At 38.2% G+C, this 17,442-nt stretch overlaps 1 protein-coding gene across 1 annotated transcript in view; it reads right to left on the bottom strand.

The window, feature by feature from the left end:
- Nucleotides 1–12,544: 12,544 nt before the first annotated feature.
- The window catches only part of IL33 (interleukin 33), a 44,754-nt gene continuing 39,856 nt past the window's right edge, over nt 12,545–17,442 (bottom strand). Inside the window, exons 4-7 of the mRNA XM_068552891.1 lie at nt 16,705–16,812; nt 15,739–15,789; nt 14,747–14,844; nt 12,545–13,363 (exon numbers count right to left, since the gene is read on the bottom strand). Of these exons, the coding sequence (XP_068408992.1) occupies nt 13,157–13,363; nt 14,747–14,844; nt 15,739–15,789; nt 16,705–16,812 (464 nt within the window). The 3' untranslated portion in view covers nt 12,545–13,156. The remainder of the gene's footprint in view (nt 13,364–14,746; nt 14,845–15,738; nt 15,790–16,704; nt 16,813–17,442) is intronic.

The raw sequence follows: 17,442 nt of genomic DNA, 5'->3' as shown, positions 1-17,442 counted from the left end.
CGTTTGTCTGTAAAGCTTTTGATTTCTCATAGAACCTGAATGAGAGCCTTGCTGGGTCGAGTATTTTTGGTTGTAGCTTTTTCCCTTTCATCACTTTAAATATATTTTTTCACTCCCTTCTGGCCTGTAGAGTTTCTGCTGAAAAATCAGCTGATAGTCTTATGGGGATTCCTTTGTATGTTATTTGTTGCTTTTTCCTTGTTGCTTTTAATATTTTCTCTTTGTCTTTAATTTTTGTCAATTTGATTACTATGTGTCTTGGCGTGTTCCTCCTTGGGTTAATTCTGTAAGGGACTCTGTGCTTCCTGGACTTGGGTGACTGTTTATCTCTTTGAATATTTTCTCAGGCTCTTTCTCTCCCTCTTCTCCTTCTGTGACCCCTATAATATGAATGTTGGTGTGTTTGCTGTTGTCCCAGATGTCTCTTAAACTGTCCTCATTTCTTTTCATTCTTTTTTCTTTATTCTGTTCCATAGCGGTGATATCCACCACTGTGTCTTCCAGTTCAATGATTCGTTCTTCTGCCTCATTCATTCTGCTATTGATTCCTTCTAGTGTGTTTTTCATTTCAGTTATTGTATTCTTCAACTCTGTTTGGTTGTTCTTTATATTTTCTATCTCTTTGCTAAGAACTTCTTGTGACTTCTCAATCTGTGCATCTGTTCTTTTTATGAGTTCTTGGATCATCTTTGTAGCCATTTCTTGGAACTCTTTCATGGGTAGGTTGCCTATCTCCACTTCACTTAGTTGTTCTTCTGGGGTTTTATCTTGTTCCTTTGTCTGGAACATATTCCTTTGCCATCTCATTTTTAAATTTCTATTTGTATTTTTATGTATGTACTAGCTTGGTTACATCTCTCAACCTTGGAGTAGCCTTCTGTAGGGGCTGTCCTGTGTGTCCCAGAAGTACACTCCCCTCTCGTCACCCAAGGGCCAGGGACCAGCTGGTTCCAGGGTAGATTCTGACCTGTGTTTGTGGACTCAGTTCCACAGGCTGCAGGCTTGTAGTTTCCTTCCTTCTGGTGTCTGCCCCCTGGTGGGTGAGGCTGGTCTAGAGGCTTGTGCAGGCTTCCTGGTGGGAGGGGTCAGTGCCTGCCCACTGGTGGGTAGAGCTGTTTCTTGGCCCTCTGGTGGGCAGGGCAGTGTCAAGGGACATGTCTTAGGCTGGCTGTGGGATCAGGAAGTCTTTAGGCAGCCTGTCTACTGATGGGTGGGCTTGTGTTCCCACCCTATTTGTTGTTTGGCCTTAGGTGTCCTAGCACTGGAGCTTACAGGCTATTGGGTGGGGCCAGGTCTCCATGCCAAGGAACCAAAATGTCTGCATTTAGTCAGAGGTCATGTAGGTCCTTGCTGTGTCCACCACCAGCTTTTTTGACCCCAGAGAGGGACACAGCCATCCCCTGTCTCCCCAGGAGACCCTTCAAGACCTGCAGGTAGGTCTGGGCTAGACTCCTATGGAGTCACTACTTTTGCACTGGGTCTTGGTGCATGTGAGACCTTGTGTACACCCTTTAAGAGTGGAGTCTCTGTTTCCTCCAGTCCTGTGGAGCTCCTGCAATCAACTCCTGCTGGCATTCAAAGCCAAATGCTCTGGGAGCTCCTCCTCCCAATTCTGGACCCCTAGGCTGGGGAGCCTGGCATGTGGCTCAGAGCTCTCACTCCTGTGGGAGAACTTCTGCAATATAATTATTCTCCAGTTTGTGGGTCACCCACCTGGGTGGTATGGAATTTGATTATATCAAGAGTGCACCCCCTCCTACTGTCTTGTGGTTTCTTCCTTGTATTTTTGGATATAGAATAACTTTTTTTGTGTGTAGATTCGTCCTTTTAATCGATGGTTGTTCAGCAGTTAGTTGTGATTTTGGTGTGTTCATGAGAGGAGGTGAGCTCAAGGTTCTTTTACTCTGCTATCTTGTCCTCACAGTCTTTCAAGATTTTAAGTTTGGTTTCTGGAGAATTGTCATTTTCTTTTTTTTTTTTTTTAACATCTTTATTGGAGTATAATTGCTTTACAGTGTTGTGTTAGTTTCTGTTGTATAACAAAGTGAATCAGCTATATGTATACATATATCCCCATATCCCCTCCCTCTTTCATTTTCTTTTTAAAATACTATGTCACTATGGTTTTTCATGGTGCTTGATGACTTGTTCCTCCACTGGTGTACTTGAAGTAGTGAACATCTTTCTTGTTTAGATAGAGCTTTTGTTCAATTTGATTTTAATTGTTCAACAGGTTGGTAATTAAGTCCTTCCTTTTGTGTTTTTTACTAGGTGGTGCTATAGCACAAGTTTTAGGTTTCTCTTGCTTGAGCTGGCTCTGGCTATATTTGAGAATCAGCACTCTGCTCCCTCTACCACCTCTGCCAGAGGTGTTACCAGTGCCCTTGTCATTGCTACTTGTGCTCCTGGGGTCACTGGTGTCTTGTTGTTGCTGGTGTCAGTGCTATTTCTGGCATTGCTGCTGGGGGCACCAGGATGGTGGGTGCCTCTGCTGTGTCCAGGTTCACCTGGGTTGTGGGCACTGCCACTGTGGCAGGGGGAGGGGGAAATTTGGGACAAGCCAGGATTATGGTTCCCTCTACCACTTCTGGCATTCTCATGTTCACGGGTGGCTGGAGTCATGGGTGCCACTGTGGCTGTAGGAACTATGATTGTGGGCCCTGATGCTACTGCTGCCCAGTTGCTTGTGGCTGTGGGTGCTGCTGCAGCTTAGAGGCCAGAGTTGTGTGCACCACCTCTGTTGCTGCTATCAGGTTCTCTGGGGCTGCAGGCTCAGCCACCATGGCCAGGAGGACCAGGATAGCTGTACTGCCTCCACTCTTCCCCCAGTTCTGCCTCTTCTATGAGTTCAAATCCACCCACCTTTAGATGTACAAATGTGTGGATCTCTCCAGCATCCTGATGTGTTGTGCAGCAGAGCCTTTGTTAAATTATGCATGTTTTACTAGTTATAGATAGAAGGGGAGAGGTAAAGGGACTGTCTCATACTACCATAATGCTGACATCACTGTGTCTTACTGTGTTTTAAGGGTTCTTCATATAGTCTAAATATGTCTTTTAGCAAATACATGTTTTGCAAATGTTTTCTTATGGTCTTTCGCTTGTCTTCTCACTCTTTTTAACACCATCTTTCTAAGAGCAAAAGTTTTTAATTTTGATGAATTCCAAAATATCAAATTTTAAAATTTTATGGATTATATTTTTGATATCCTATATAAAAAATCTTCATCTAACCCAGTGTCACATAGATTTTCTCTTATGTTTTCTTCTAGATTTATAGTTTTAGTTTACTTTTTATGTCTGTGATTCATCTTGAGGTTTCATATATAGTGCAAGGTATGGATTGAAGTTTAATGTTTTTTTTCTTTTCATTCTTTCTTTCTTTTTTTGTTTTTTGCATATGGATAGGCAATTTTTCCAACACCATTTGTTGAAAAGATTACCCTTTTTTTTTTTTTTCTATTGAATTGACTTCGCATCTTTGGGAATAATCTGTTGTATATATATGGTTGAGTCTATTTTTGAACTCTCTATGCTGTTCCACCGATGACTTTGTCTATCTTTATGGAAATACCACACTCTCAACATAAATGTAGCTTTATAATAAGTCTTGAAAGCAAGTAGTAGAGACCTCTAGTGTTGTTTTTCTTTTTAGAAATTGTTTTGGCTATTCTAGGTCCTCCGAATTTCTATGTAAATTTTAAAATCAGATTGGGATTTTGATTGGGATTGCACCAAACGTATATATCAACCTCAGGAGAATGGACATCTAACCATATTGAATCTTCTGACCCCTGAACAAGGTACGTCTTTCCATTTATTTAGGTCTTCTTTAATTTCTCTCTGTTGTGCTTGGTAGTTTTCAGTGAACAGGTCTTGCATATCTTTGTCAGATTTATCCCTAAGTACTTTAAAATACTTAATTGTATTATAAATGGTAAACATTTAAATTTCCAGTTGCCTTTTGTTATTATATTATATAGAAATAAAAGTGATTTTTGTGTATTGTAACATCTTGGATCTTTGTTAAACTCAATTTATAGTTCTATTAGCTTCTTTGCAAATTACATCAGACTTTCTACATGGATGATCATGTTATTTTTAAATACAGATAGTTTTACTTTTGTTTTCCAGTCTGGATTATTTATTTCTTTGTCTTGCCTTATTGCAATGGCTAGAAGCTCCAGTAAAATGCTAGATACAACTGGTGAGAGAAAAAGAAAAAAAGAGGTGGTGAGAGTGGACATCCGTTCATTGCTCTTGATCTTATACAGTCTGTTGCCATTAATTATGATGTTAGCTGTAAGTGTGCTTTGGTCTATGCCCTTTATCATGTTTAGAAGTTCCCTTTTATTTCTAGTTTATTGAGTGCTTTTATTAGGAATGGATATTAGATTTTGAACTGCTTTTTCTGCATCTATTGACATCATCATATTGTTTTTCTGTTTTAATTTGTTAATGTGGTAAATTACATTGATTGATTTTTGAATATTTAACCAACCTTGTATTCCTGGGATAAACCCCACTTGGTCATGATGCATTTTTATATCTTTTAAATATATGTTTGTGTGTGTGTATCCTTTGTATGTATTATATATCCTTTTTCTGTATTGTTGGGTTTGATTTGCTAAAATTTTATTTAGTATTCTTTTATCTTTGTTCATGAAAACTATTGGTCTGTAGTTTTCAATGTCTTTGGTTTTTAGTGTAACACTTGCTGCATAGAATTAGTTCAACAGAATTCCCTCAATTTTTTGATAGAGTTTGTTTAGAATTGATATTTCTTCCTTAAATATTTGGAAGAATTCACCAATGAAGACTGGAGTTTTTAATGAGAAGATTTTAAACTACAGATTCACTTTTTAAAAAAATTTTTATTGGAGTATAGTTGATTTACAATGTTGTGTTAGTTTCAGGTGTATAGCAAAGTGAATCAGTTATACATATACATATATCCACTCTTTTTAAGATTCTTTTCCCTTATAGGCCATTACAGAGTAATGAGTAAATCAATATAGGGCCATTCATATTGTCCGTTTCTTCTTGAGTAAGTCTTGATAGTTTGTGTCTTTCAAGTAATCTGTCTATTTTTATTAAAATTGCCAAGTATTGTCCATAATATTCCCTTTTTTATCCTTTTAATATCTTTAGAATCTATACTGATGACTACTCTCTTATTATTGATGTTGGTAATTTGTATCACCATTTTTTTCCTAATCAATCTGGCAAAAGATTTATCCATTTTATTGATTTTTCTGCAATATCGAGATTTTGTTTTCATTGATTTCTCTATTGTTTTTCTGATCTATTTAATATTAATAAATTATTATGTAATTTTTTAGTTATCCCATTTCTATATTTTGGAACATCTATGCTCTTATCCAATGATCTTTTGAAGGAATATGAGTCATTCTTTCATTTTTACTTTTAAATCTTTTTATATTTATAATGTAGTATTTGATGTATATGAAAGACTATATGTATCTTATTTGTAGGTTAAGAAGTATAATCAAATAAACCCCTATGAACTTAGTGGATTACTTCTATACCTGTAAGATCACATCCATTCTGATTCCATCCCCACCCCTGACCACCATACTTTATCTCTTAGAGGTTTTTTCTTAAAGTCATGGAGGGATTTGATTGTGCCTTTCTATATTCCAATTATACCTAAGAAAGATTGTTCTTGGGTTTGCCTGTCTTTCTAAACTAACATTCACTGAGTGGTTGCAATGTACAAGGCAAGTCTTATCAGTGTCCTAAGAAGCAGGTGTTACTGTCATCTCTTCTATGGATGAGTTTGCTTTAAGCCACATTCAACAGAAAACCCACCATTAGCTTAAGCAAACATGGTTTTATTTTTCTCTCTCAACAAGAAAGTCTGCAGTTAACACTACAAGACTAGTATGGCAGCAAAAAAATGTCACGTGTGACCTGGTGTCTTACATTAGTTTCCCCAGAAGTAGATTCTGATTAAGGGATTTATCAGCATGTGATTTACTAAGGAAGTGTTCCCAAGAAATACTGCTAAGGGAGTTGGGCAGGGCAGGGATGGACAGGAATCTAAACAAGAATGTGATCTCATGCTGAAGTCCAGCAGAGGGTAGCTTCCACATGAACCCTGTAGGGGGATTTTTGAGTGAAATTTAAGACAGAGTTGTTTCACCCAAAACAAGGGAGCTGGGCTTTCAGGAGCCTTATAAGGCTGGTGGAAGGAATGCAAACTCACAGAAACTTTTATCTCTCTGTGCAAGAAAGAAAAGCAGCATCAGTACTGTAAGTGCAGTCTTTGTAAGAAGAGCTGCAAGTGCTGGATACTGAAAGCACACAGAAAGTGGTGGTGGTGGTGGTGGTGGTGTGGGTGTATGGTACACACATAAATGTTATCAAAGAATCCGGTATAAAAAAACTCAAGGAGATTTGAGCAGAACACGAATATTGTTCTCTACACCAGAGTTCTCCCATTTTTCCCTCCTGCCATTTTTAATATGTAAGCCTTTGTCTCCTTGCTTACTGCTTCATGGTCAGAAGTTTTCTGCTGCACATTCAACCTCATACTTATGGTCTAGGTAGGAAGAAGCGGAGAGGGTGAAAGACTGAAAAAGGACATGCCAGCTGAATATGTCCCCTTTAAAAAGTTTTTCTCGGGGACTTCCCTGGTGGCACAGTGGTTAAGAATCCGCATGCCAATGGAGGGGGCATGGGTTTGAGCCCTGGTCTGGGAGAATCCCACATGCCGTGGAATGGCTGAGCCTGTGCGCCACAATTACTGCGCCTGAGCTCTAGAGCCCGCAAGCCACAACTACTGAGCCTACGTGCCACAACTACTGAAGCCCGTGCACCTAGAGCCTGTGCTTTGCAACAAGAGAAGCCACTGCAATGAGAGGCCTGTGAACCACAATGGAGAGAACAGAACAGTTTCAAATGGTTACTGTGTGGAAGTCTGGGATGGAGTGTATTTTTAGTTGGGCATATTGCTGCCCAGGTCAAAATGAGTTTCTGTGGGCAAGGAAGTAGGCGTGGTGGTGATAGATAGTAAGTGAACAACTACAATATTTGGTATCTCCTCATTTTTGCAGAGGATAAACTGAGATTGAGAGAGGTTATATATTTGCTGAAGTTGCACAGGCAGTAAGCAGTAAACCAAGCCTATGTTCTTTTTTTGTTTTTTTAATATTTATTTATTTAGCTGCATCGGGTTTTCGTTGTAGCATGCGGGTTCTTTTGCTGTGGGGCACGTGCTTCTCTCTAGTTGTGGCACGTGGGCTCTACAGCATGTGGGCTTTGGAACATGTGGGCTCTAGAGCATGCAGGCTCAGTAGTTGCAGTGCATGGGCTTAGTTGCCTCGCGGCATGTGGGATCTTAGTTCCCTGACCAGGGATGGAACTGGCGTCCCCTGCATTGGAAGGTGGATTCTTAACCATTGCGCCACCAGGGAAGTCCCAGCCTATGTTCTTAATATGCTAGGCAGTGATTCATGCATTCTCTTTTTTTTTTTTAATTCGGTGAAATAATGTAGTGCTTGTGATCTTTTTTTTTAAACTAATTAATTTATTTATTTTTGGCTGTGTTGGGTCCCCGCCTCTGCGCGAGGGCCCTCTCCAGTTGTGGCAAGCGGGGGCCACTCTTCATTGCGATGCGTGGGCCTCTCACTATTGCGGCCTTTCTTGTTGTGGAGCACAGGCTCCAGACGCGCAGGCTCAGCAACTGTGGCTCATGGGCCTAGCCGCTCGTGGCATGTGGGATCCTCCCAGACCAGGGCTCGAACCCGTGTGCCCTGCACTAGCAGGCAGACTCTCAACCACTGCACCACCAGGGAAGCCCTCTCTTTATGGGAGTGTCCTCTGGGTTAGGGACTGTAATTGGACTTGAGGAAGTGTTTCATCATCTTGGCATCTCAACAGGAAGTAGCTCATTGATACATCCAGTATATATGGCATGTATTTAAGGAGTATCTGCTAGAAGATGAGATTTCTGGGCTGTAGAGGTGATAGTATGAGGGGAGAAGGAGTTTTAGGATAAGCCTGTCCCAAACCCAACTGGAGTATCCCAGCTTAAGATTTCTCTATCCACCATGCAGTTTCTCAGCATGAGGCGCAAAGGTTGAAATTGGTGGGGTTTTTTTTTTTTTGGATTGGTTTTTTCTGCAGATATGGGGGTTGTGAATTAATCCTTTTAGACTTTAAACAAGCTGTTGCATTCTACTTAAATTAGGAATTTTCTTTCCCCAACTCCCCAAATTTCAACTCTTACTTAGTTTTCTTTTCCAATTCTAAGTCACTTTACTCATTCAAATAAAATTTTCCTGACAATATTTCAGGGTATCCAATAAATGCATAAAAATGTAAAGGATATAAATAAAATGAGGGAAAACTAAATTTTGACATAATTGTCATTTCTGATACAATGAAATGGGCAAATTCGTTCTGGTAATATGTGTTATACAACATCAAAACAAATGCAAGTTTGGAAGTTTTAGCCACAGCAATCAGAGAAGAAAAAGAAATAAAAGGAATCCAAATCAGAAAAGAAGAAGTAAAGCTGTCACTGTTTGCAGATGATATGATACTATACATAGAGAATCGTAAAGATGCTACCAGAAAACTACTAGAGCTAATCAATGAATCTGGTAAAGTAGCAGAATACAAAATTAATGCACAGAAATCTCTTGCATTCCTATACACTAACGATGAAAAATCAGAACAAAAATTAAGGGAACACTCCCATTTACCATTGCAACAAAAAGAATAAAATACCTAGAAATAAACCTACCTAAGGAGACAAAAAAAACCTATATACAGAAAACTATAAGACACTGATGAAAGAAATTAAAGACGATACAAACAGATGGAGAGATATACCATATTATTGGATTGGAAGAATCAAGATTGTGAAAATGACGAAACTACTCAAAATAATCTACAGATTCAGTGCAATCCCTATCAAACTACCAATGACATTTTTCACAGAACTAGAACAAAAAATTGCACAATTTGTATGGAAACAAAAGACACCAAATAGCCAAAGCAATCTTGAGAAAGAAAAACGGAGCTGGAGGAATCAGGCTCCCAGACTTCAGACTATACTACAAAGCTACAGTAATCAAGACATTTATGGTACTGGCACAAAAACAGAACTATAGATCAATGGAGCAGGATAGACAGCCCAGAGATAAACCCACGCACATATGGTCACCTTATCTTATTTATTTATTTATTATAATTAATTAATTAATTTATTTATTTTTATGGCTGTGTTGGGTCTTCGTTTCTGTGCGAGGGCTTCCTCTAGTTGTGGCAAGTGGGGGCCACTCTTCATCGCGGTTCGCGGGCCTCTCACTATCGCGGCGTCTCTTGTTGTGGAGCACAGGCTCCAGACGCGCAGGCTCAGTAATTGTGGCTCACGGGCCCAGCTGCTCCACGGCATGTGGGATCCTCCCAGACCAGGGCTCGAACCCGTGTCTCCTGCACTGACAGGCAGATTCTCAACCACTGCGCCACAGGGAAGCCCCCTGGTCACCTTATTTTTGATAAAGGAAGCAAGAATATACAATGGAGAAAACACAGCCTCTTCAATGAGTGGTGCTGGGAAAACTGGACAGCTACACGTAAAAGAATGAAATTAGAACACTCCCTAACACCATACACAAAAATAAACTCAAAATGGATTAAAGACCTAAATGTAAGGCCAGACACTCTAAAACTCTTAGAGGAAAACATAAGAAGAACACTCTATGACATAAATCACAGCAAGATCCTTTGTGACCCACCTCCTAGAGAAATGGAAATAAAAACAAAAGTAAACAAATGGGACCTAATGAAACTTAAAAGCTTTTGCACAGCAAAGGAAAACATAAATAAGACAAAAAGACAACCCTCAGAATGGTAGAAAATATTTGCTAATGAAGCAACTGACAAAGGATTAATCTCCAAAATCTACAAGCAGCTCATGCAGCTCAATATCAAAAAACCAAACAACCCAAACCAAAAATGGGCAGAAGGTCTAAACAGACATTTCTCCAAAGAAGATATACAGATTTCCAACAAACACATGAAAGGATGCTCAGCATCACTAATCATTAGAGAAATGCAAATCAAAACTACAATGAGGTATCACCTCACACCAGTCAGAATGGTCATCATCAAAAATTCTACAAACAATAAATGCTGGAGAGGGTGTGGAGAAAAGGGAACCCTATTGCACTGTTGGTGGGAATGGAAATTGATACAGCCACTATGGAGAACAGTATGGAGGCTCCTTAAAAAACTAAAAATAGAACGACCATATGACCCAGCAATCCCACTACTGGGCATATACCCTGAGAAGACCATAATTCAAAAAGAGTCATGTACCACAATGTTCATTGCAGCTCTATTTACAATAGCCAGGACATGGAAGCAACCTAAGTGTCCATCCACAGATGAATGGATAAAGAAGATGTGGCTCATATATACAATGGAATATTACTCAGCCATAAAAAGAAACGAAATTGAGTTATTTGTAGTGAGGTGGATGGACCTAGAGTTTGTCATACAGAGTGAAGTAAGTCAGAAAGAGAAAAACAAATACCGTATGCTAACACATATATATGGAATCTCAAAAAAAAGAAAGAAAGGTTCTGAAGAACCTAGGGGCAGGACAGGAATAAAGATGCAGATGTAGATAATGGACTTGAGGACACGGGGAGTGGGAAGGGTAAGCTGGGATGAAGTGAGAGAGTGGCATGGACGTATATACACTACCAAATGTAAAATAGATAGCTAGTGGGAAGCAGCCGCATAGCACAGGGAGATCAACTTGGTGCTTTGTGACCACCTAGAGGGGTGGGTTAGGGAGGGTGAGAGTGAGGTACAAGAGGGAGGAGATATGGGGACATATGTATATGTATAGCTGATTCACTTTGTTATAAAGCGGAAACTAACACACCATTGTAAAGCAATTATACTCCTGTAAAGATGTTAAAAAAAAATGCAAGTAAATGACAAAAAGCTACCATACATTTGAATATTTTAATCAAATAATACTGACTATAGTGATGGTGGAAAGTATTTTTTTTAAAAAAGGAAAATTAAACTGGTAAAATAAGATAACCAAATTGAAAGATATCTAAATAAGGAGTTGGAAGTCCCAGGTTAAAGTTTTAATGCAAGTATATGTTGGCTGTTTGATCTTGGGTAAAAGTCACTGAATACCTCCTTTGTACTGGCCACCATGATGGGCACTATGAGTACAAAGGTGAAAAAGACACAGTCTGTTCTCTGAAAAATCTTACTTAATTTTGAATCACCAAAAATATTAGACAAATGACCTACTCCATTTACCAACATTGATGGATTGGGATATGCTTACTTTCACTTAAGAATTTCACAATATGAGTCATTTTATGATAAAATCATTATGGTCTCACATACTTTTGAAAAATACAGTTTATTCAAGAATATGAACAATGTAATGGATATATTTGGTTACTGAATAGTAATCATTTAAGTATATCATACAGATACACATGGTCAACATTTAGTGTTTTTCAGAGGGAATGATATAGATTCTGCTTTTATTTTTGTCTCTATAGTAAAATTATTGACAAAGTAATGAAACAAAGATATATTGTTCTATAATTGTTTGTCCTCATACAGTAATTCTCAGCCTCTTTTATTTTATTTTCCACCAACAATTATATTCAATATATCTCAACAAATTAAAAAGCCTACACTTTCAGAAAAAGTCATATTTTTATAAGTATTCTGTCATTATGTTTGTCATTTATTATCAGTATTACACCTGTGAAGAATTACAGTAGAAATTGCTAAGGTTTTAAAATAAGCAAAAATTATTTAGTAGTTGAGAAATGTTATTATATGGTTGAGTATAAATTTTAGTACCTTAGTAGCAATAAAACACAAAGATGTTTAATGAAGAATATTGCCATAAATAGGTTTATGTAAAATTCTACACCATCAGGTAGAAAAAGCAGAATAAAGATGTTGACATCCAGAGGTCAGGTGATGTGGAAGTGAGGTCAGGCGGTGCAGAAGGACACAGATGGTCAAAAGAAATGGAGAAAGAACAGAAGTCAAGTGAATATTCCATAGTAAGCAGGGTTATTGGGAAGCTAAACAACAAAAGGCCTTGTGCACGTGGGAAGAAAGGATGAGAAGAAATTTTGTCCAAGGTAATGAATATATCAAAAGTCATAGATTCCTGGAAGCCAGGGTCAGAAGAACATATGAAGGATAACCAGTTATTGAAGTTGTAATGTTAATCCTATGTCCCGTCTAAGCTCTAGTAGGTTAGAGGACTTCTGGCCACACCATGGTACTTGGAACCCATGGTACTTGGATGCCCAAACATATATTGGGGCTCAGTGCTTTTAAAAATATTCTAGTTTGTTAGATATTCCTAATAATTTCAATTTCGTGTCTGAACTAAAATTTATTTCACTTTCTAATGTAAGAATGCCTTGCTTAAAGTTAACTCAGTCTATAAAAATCAGAATTTTAAAAGTGAGTTAGAGGTGAAATTATTCACTTTTAAAATACTAGATTTATTTTCCTTAATTTTTAAATTATCCTTGCCTTTTCACATATTTATGTTACCTGTCTAGCCATATAGGCATCTGAAGTTTCGGAATTTACAAACAAACTTGGTGTTTTATTCCAGTTGTGAAATGGTCAATCTGTGTTGCTTCCAGTTGTCTTTTTTATTAGTGGCTCTAGTGTTTGAGGCTATTATTTGGAACCAGGGAAAATTATGTCCTTATGTAGCTCTTTAAATTGATCCCTGTCTAAAACAAAACTGCGGATCAGCCCCTTCGCTTCTCCCCAGAGGTCTCAGCTCAAAATATGAAGAGGTTCTTTCAGCACTGAAAGTGGAAAAATGTAAAGGTCAGGCTGTATCTCTTCAGAATGTTGGCAAGTCTCTTTACCAATATGCTTTTTAATATACCAATACTTGTACTGAATATGCAGTGATACAGAGGGAAATAAAAAACAGAACTGAAGGATTATAAAAAAATTATTTTTATACATAATAAGGAAAACATTCCACAGCATACTAAACATTCCATTTCCCTTCGTGTTATCTGTCTCTTTATCGCTCATCCTTTCTCCAATGGTAGCTGTTTGGACTACTCAACCCAAGATCCGCAGCTTTCCGTCATATTAAGTTTGAGAGCTTAAATATGGTATTCTCTTCATTTGAATCCTCAGGGTGTTCCCCTCGTTTAATTAGAGCTAGGTGGTTATCCTTTACTCCTAGAAACACTCCAGGATTGCTCTTACATTCAAATGAAACACATTGAGAGGTCTCCTCATGAAGGACAAAGAAGGCCTGTTCTGGCAATGGGTTTTCACATTTTTGTAGCTGAGGAAGACAAGAGAGAAAGTAACCAATATGTGAGTTGGAAGTCCAGAGTCAACTTTACATTCCTGTATTGGAAACTAAAGGAGAATAATTATTCATAACTTGATATTTCTAGCAAGCCTGCTTACTGAGAAGGGGATGGGAGGTGGGGAAGAAATGAGCAGAGGGCCAAAGTAGGGGGATTTGATTTGATTCACTGATAGTATATTTTGAGAGACATGATGGCTTAGAATGACTTGATCTGGATGCAGTATTTCTGGATTCATACTTCTCTTTTGCCATGTAGTATCTCTGAGACCTGGACACTTTGCTTTACCTTTCAAGCCTCAGTTTTTTAGTGTAGCCAGTTTTCTAGATCGGTCAACCCCCAACTTACCCACAGATACATGAGTGATAGAAATGATTATTATTTTAAGTTATTAAGTGTTAGGGATGGTTTGTTACACAGCAAACCTAGCCAATACAATAACTTCATAAGAGAGTTACTGTGAGAATTAAATGAGATAGTACTTGTAAAACCTTTAGCACACTTCTTGGTATATAATAAAGCTCAGTAGGGGTCAGCACTTATTATTGAGTAGTTATATATGCCAAACACTATTATATATACTTAAGAATGTTTTGTTAAGGGAGATGCTGATTACCATCCAGAGTTTATATTAATACCTTGCATGGCTATATTAGTTAGCTCTATATATTGTATATTTATGTAATTTATCTTCTATATTAGACTTTCATGTTTTCTTCCTTGTGTCCACTTTGGCTTGTTTGTTCCTCAAGATGTTTATAATTCTTCATCATGACCAATATAATACTGCTATTTACTAACTGAAGAAGACAATGCAGTGAATCCTATGATTAAAATGTAGATTATTATGTTATCTATATATCTTGGCATATGGAAATGTTTATGACTCTCCCTTTAGCAGTCTCAGAGTATAAAATTAGTTTTTCAATTGCCTAAGAAAACCATATTTTACAAGGAAGTACTTCCTGGAAGAACATAGTAGTTCCTACAGCCAAATAGAAAGGATTCGAGTCATTCTATATAGCAGTGCTTCTCAAACTTTAATGTACCTATGAATCTCCTGGAGATTTGTTAAAATGCTGATTTTGATTCAGTTGTGAGGGAGCCTGAAAGTCTACATTTCTATAAAGCTCCCAGGCAATGCTGTACTGCTGGCAGAGATCAAACTTTCAGTAGCAAGGCTACACATGCCATTTCACTCCCTTCCATGTTGCAGAAGCAAGTTATTAATCATAACTGATTTTGTTTTATGTACAATAGCACAAACAAAACTTCTTCTTCAAAGTACCCCAAACACCCAAATCTGCACAGATGAGTAGAGTCAGTCATGACAGTTAGGTGCATATTTCTATTACCTCCACAGAATGCTCCTTACTGTTGGCATGCAGCAAGAAGTCTTTGTCTTTTGTGGGGCTCAGGTTTACCATTAACTTCCGATGATCACCACCACCATCTTGCAATTAAAAAATGCAAATTATAAAGTTAAGAATTGTAACTCATTTTAATTTAAATGAATTTAACACCCAGGAAAAGAGTCCAAGGTGTCATATAAAATAACTACTTCATTCAACAACACATCTCTTAGAAATACTTGTACCCAGATGAAACTAAAGAGTCATTGGACAGTAAGGGGTAATTCTAAGTCCCCTTAGGAGAGAGGTTAGTTTTCTTATATACTATTAGAATAATAGTAGAATTGTGACTCTAATGGGTATTTCTCTAGTTGTCAGCTTCCCTGTCTGCATAGAAAGCCACTGATGGTTGTCCCCCAATATCCAACTCATCTTTTTGTGTAATAATAGAATGTTTCCCACCCTGCCTTCTTGTAGCTAAGTGTAGCAATATGTCTAAGTTCTGAGCAACATAAGGTGAATAGAAATGTCAGGTGCAACTTCCAGGTTGCATCCTTAAAGGGAAATAGAACTCATATAATACATCTGTCTTCCTCTGTCCTGCTGAATGGATATTTTCATGGTGGCAGGGAATCTTGAACCATGTGGATGTTGGCAGAGCCACAAAGAGAAAAGGAGCTGGGTCTGGGCAACCTGTTGAGCAGAACTGCCATTCCAGCCCTGGCTAAAACAGAAATAAAGTTTTGTATAACTTAAGACACTATTATTCTGAATCTCTGTTAAATGTAGCCAAACATTTATCCTAAATGTTAAACTGCAAAATGGATGAGATGGAGTATATCCTTTTAGAATCTTAGATCCAAGATTTTTACCATGAGTTTGGGTTGGAGAGAACCTTCTGAGACTGCTTTCCTTTCCCATGGAGCATTTTTGGATTTGTCTTTACCCTAAATTTAAGAATTCAAGCACTAGATCTACCCAGCTTTCGAAATTACCTGTTTCACTTGAGGGGAATTGGGAATCATAGTAACGGAGTAACACCTTGTCTGAAAGAGAATGCATAAAATCCCTTTGGTGAGATACAATTTTATCAAATGGTTCAGTTTCAACATATATATAACATCGGAAAACATCCTCTTCTTTTATTGTATATCAATAAAAGCAAAACTTCTGTGGTTTTGAGAAAGGTCTTAAAAATGTATAAATATATTCTGAGGAATTCTCCAACAATGTTGGTATTAAAATATTTAAAATGTTGTTCATAGCATTGGTATATTCTTTTACTAGGGTTTATACTTTAGTGATACTGATAAAGCTGGAAAGACCTAGTAGATAATTTAGCGATAGCAAATATATGTGGTACCTCTTTCCACATTTCACAACAGATACCACTTCTCAGTATCATCCTTCTTCCCTGATGAATCCTGAATAAGCTTTTTTTTTTTTTAACTTATTTTATTTATTTATTTTTGGCTGCGTTGGGCTTTTGTTGCTGCACGGGCTTTTCTCTAGTTGTGGCGAGCGGGGGCTACCCTTCGTTGCAGTGCGCGGGCTTCTCATCGCGGTGGCCTCTGTTGTTGCGGAGCACGGGCTCTAGGCGTATGGACTTCAGTAGTTGTGGCTCGCGGGCTCTAGAGCGCAGACTCAGTGGTTGTGGCACACAGGCTTAGTTGCTCCGTGGCATGTGGGATCCTCCCGGACCAGGGCTCGAACCTATGTCCCCTGCATTGGCAGGCAGATTCTTAACCACTGCGCCACCAGAGAAGCCCCCTGAATAAGCTTCTGAATCCTCCTCAGTATAGTGATATTCAAGCATCCCCTGCCGATGCATTGGAGTTAGCACATAGCATGAAATCTATTTGCCATGTCTGAGTTAATCTATTGTTTATGGTTTGGTAAATTTATTTTTTTTACTTTACTAGTCATCATTATATCATTAAAGACAAAAAGAAATACTCTACCTTTCTCTTGGTCTTTTCCTAAGTCATCAACATAGATCTCATAATTTCCATCCTCGAAAACAAAAGTAATGGATTGATCATTGTATGTACTCAGGGAAGCAGAATGTTCTGTAACAAGTAAAAATCTTGTCATTAAGAATTCAAAAACCTTGTTTCCATGAAAAATCTTTTAGAAATTAAAAAAAAAGCCTTCTCAATGGGTTGTGTTTGTTTCTGCAATTTGAGCTGCACTTTGTCCATCACTGTTGGATAGATGAAAGCCTCTGGCCCAAGCTTAATGTAGCTAAAAGGCTGAGGTGTGCCACCTGAATGGGATTAAAGGTGCTAGCATCCTGCATGAAGGCCATGGTAGGCCATGTTAGTGTGCTTATGGGAGGGTTTAGTGGGGAGAAAGAAGCTGGAAAAGTTATAGACTTTGCCTGAGGAAACCTCTGCTTCCTGACTCCACATGATCTAGGGAACTATGGGCAAGAAGGGACTGTATTTTGATAGACATGGATAAGTGAATACCCATCTGTAAAGCATGGAGTTACTCAGAGACTTTCAACAGTCCTGGAGAATGCAGATGTGAGCCTCATTCTGTCTTCTGGCTAAATAACAGTGACACTTAAAGCAGTACTCTCAATTTTTTTTTAATATACGAGCACACATAGAAAATTATAATATTTCTACAGCATGCTGAGGTAAACTGGAGCAGATTTAGAGACTACATATATAGGTCCTGGAGGAAAAAATCAT

This window comes from Eschrichtius robustus, chromosome 10, assembly GCF_028021215.1.
Source record: "Eschrichtius robustus isolate mEscRob2 chromosome 10, mEscRob2.pri, whole genome shotgun sequence".
NCBI lineage: Eukaryota > Metazoa > Chordata > Mammalia > Artiodactyla > Eschrichtiidae > Eschrichtius > Eschrichtius robustus.
The sequence above is the reverse complement of the archived record's forward strand: the minus strand, read 5'-3'. Positions and strand labels throughout refer to the sequence as shown.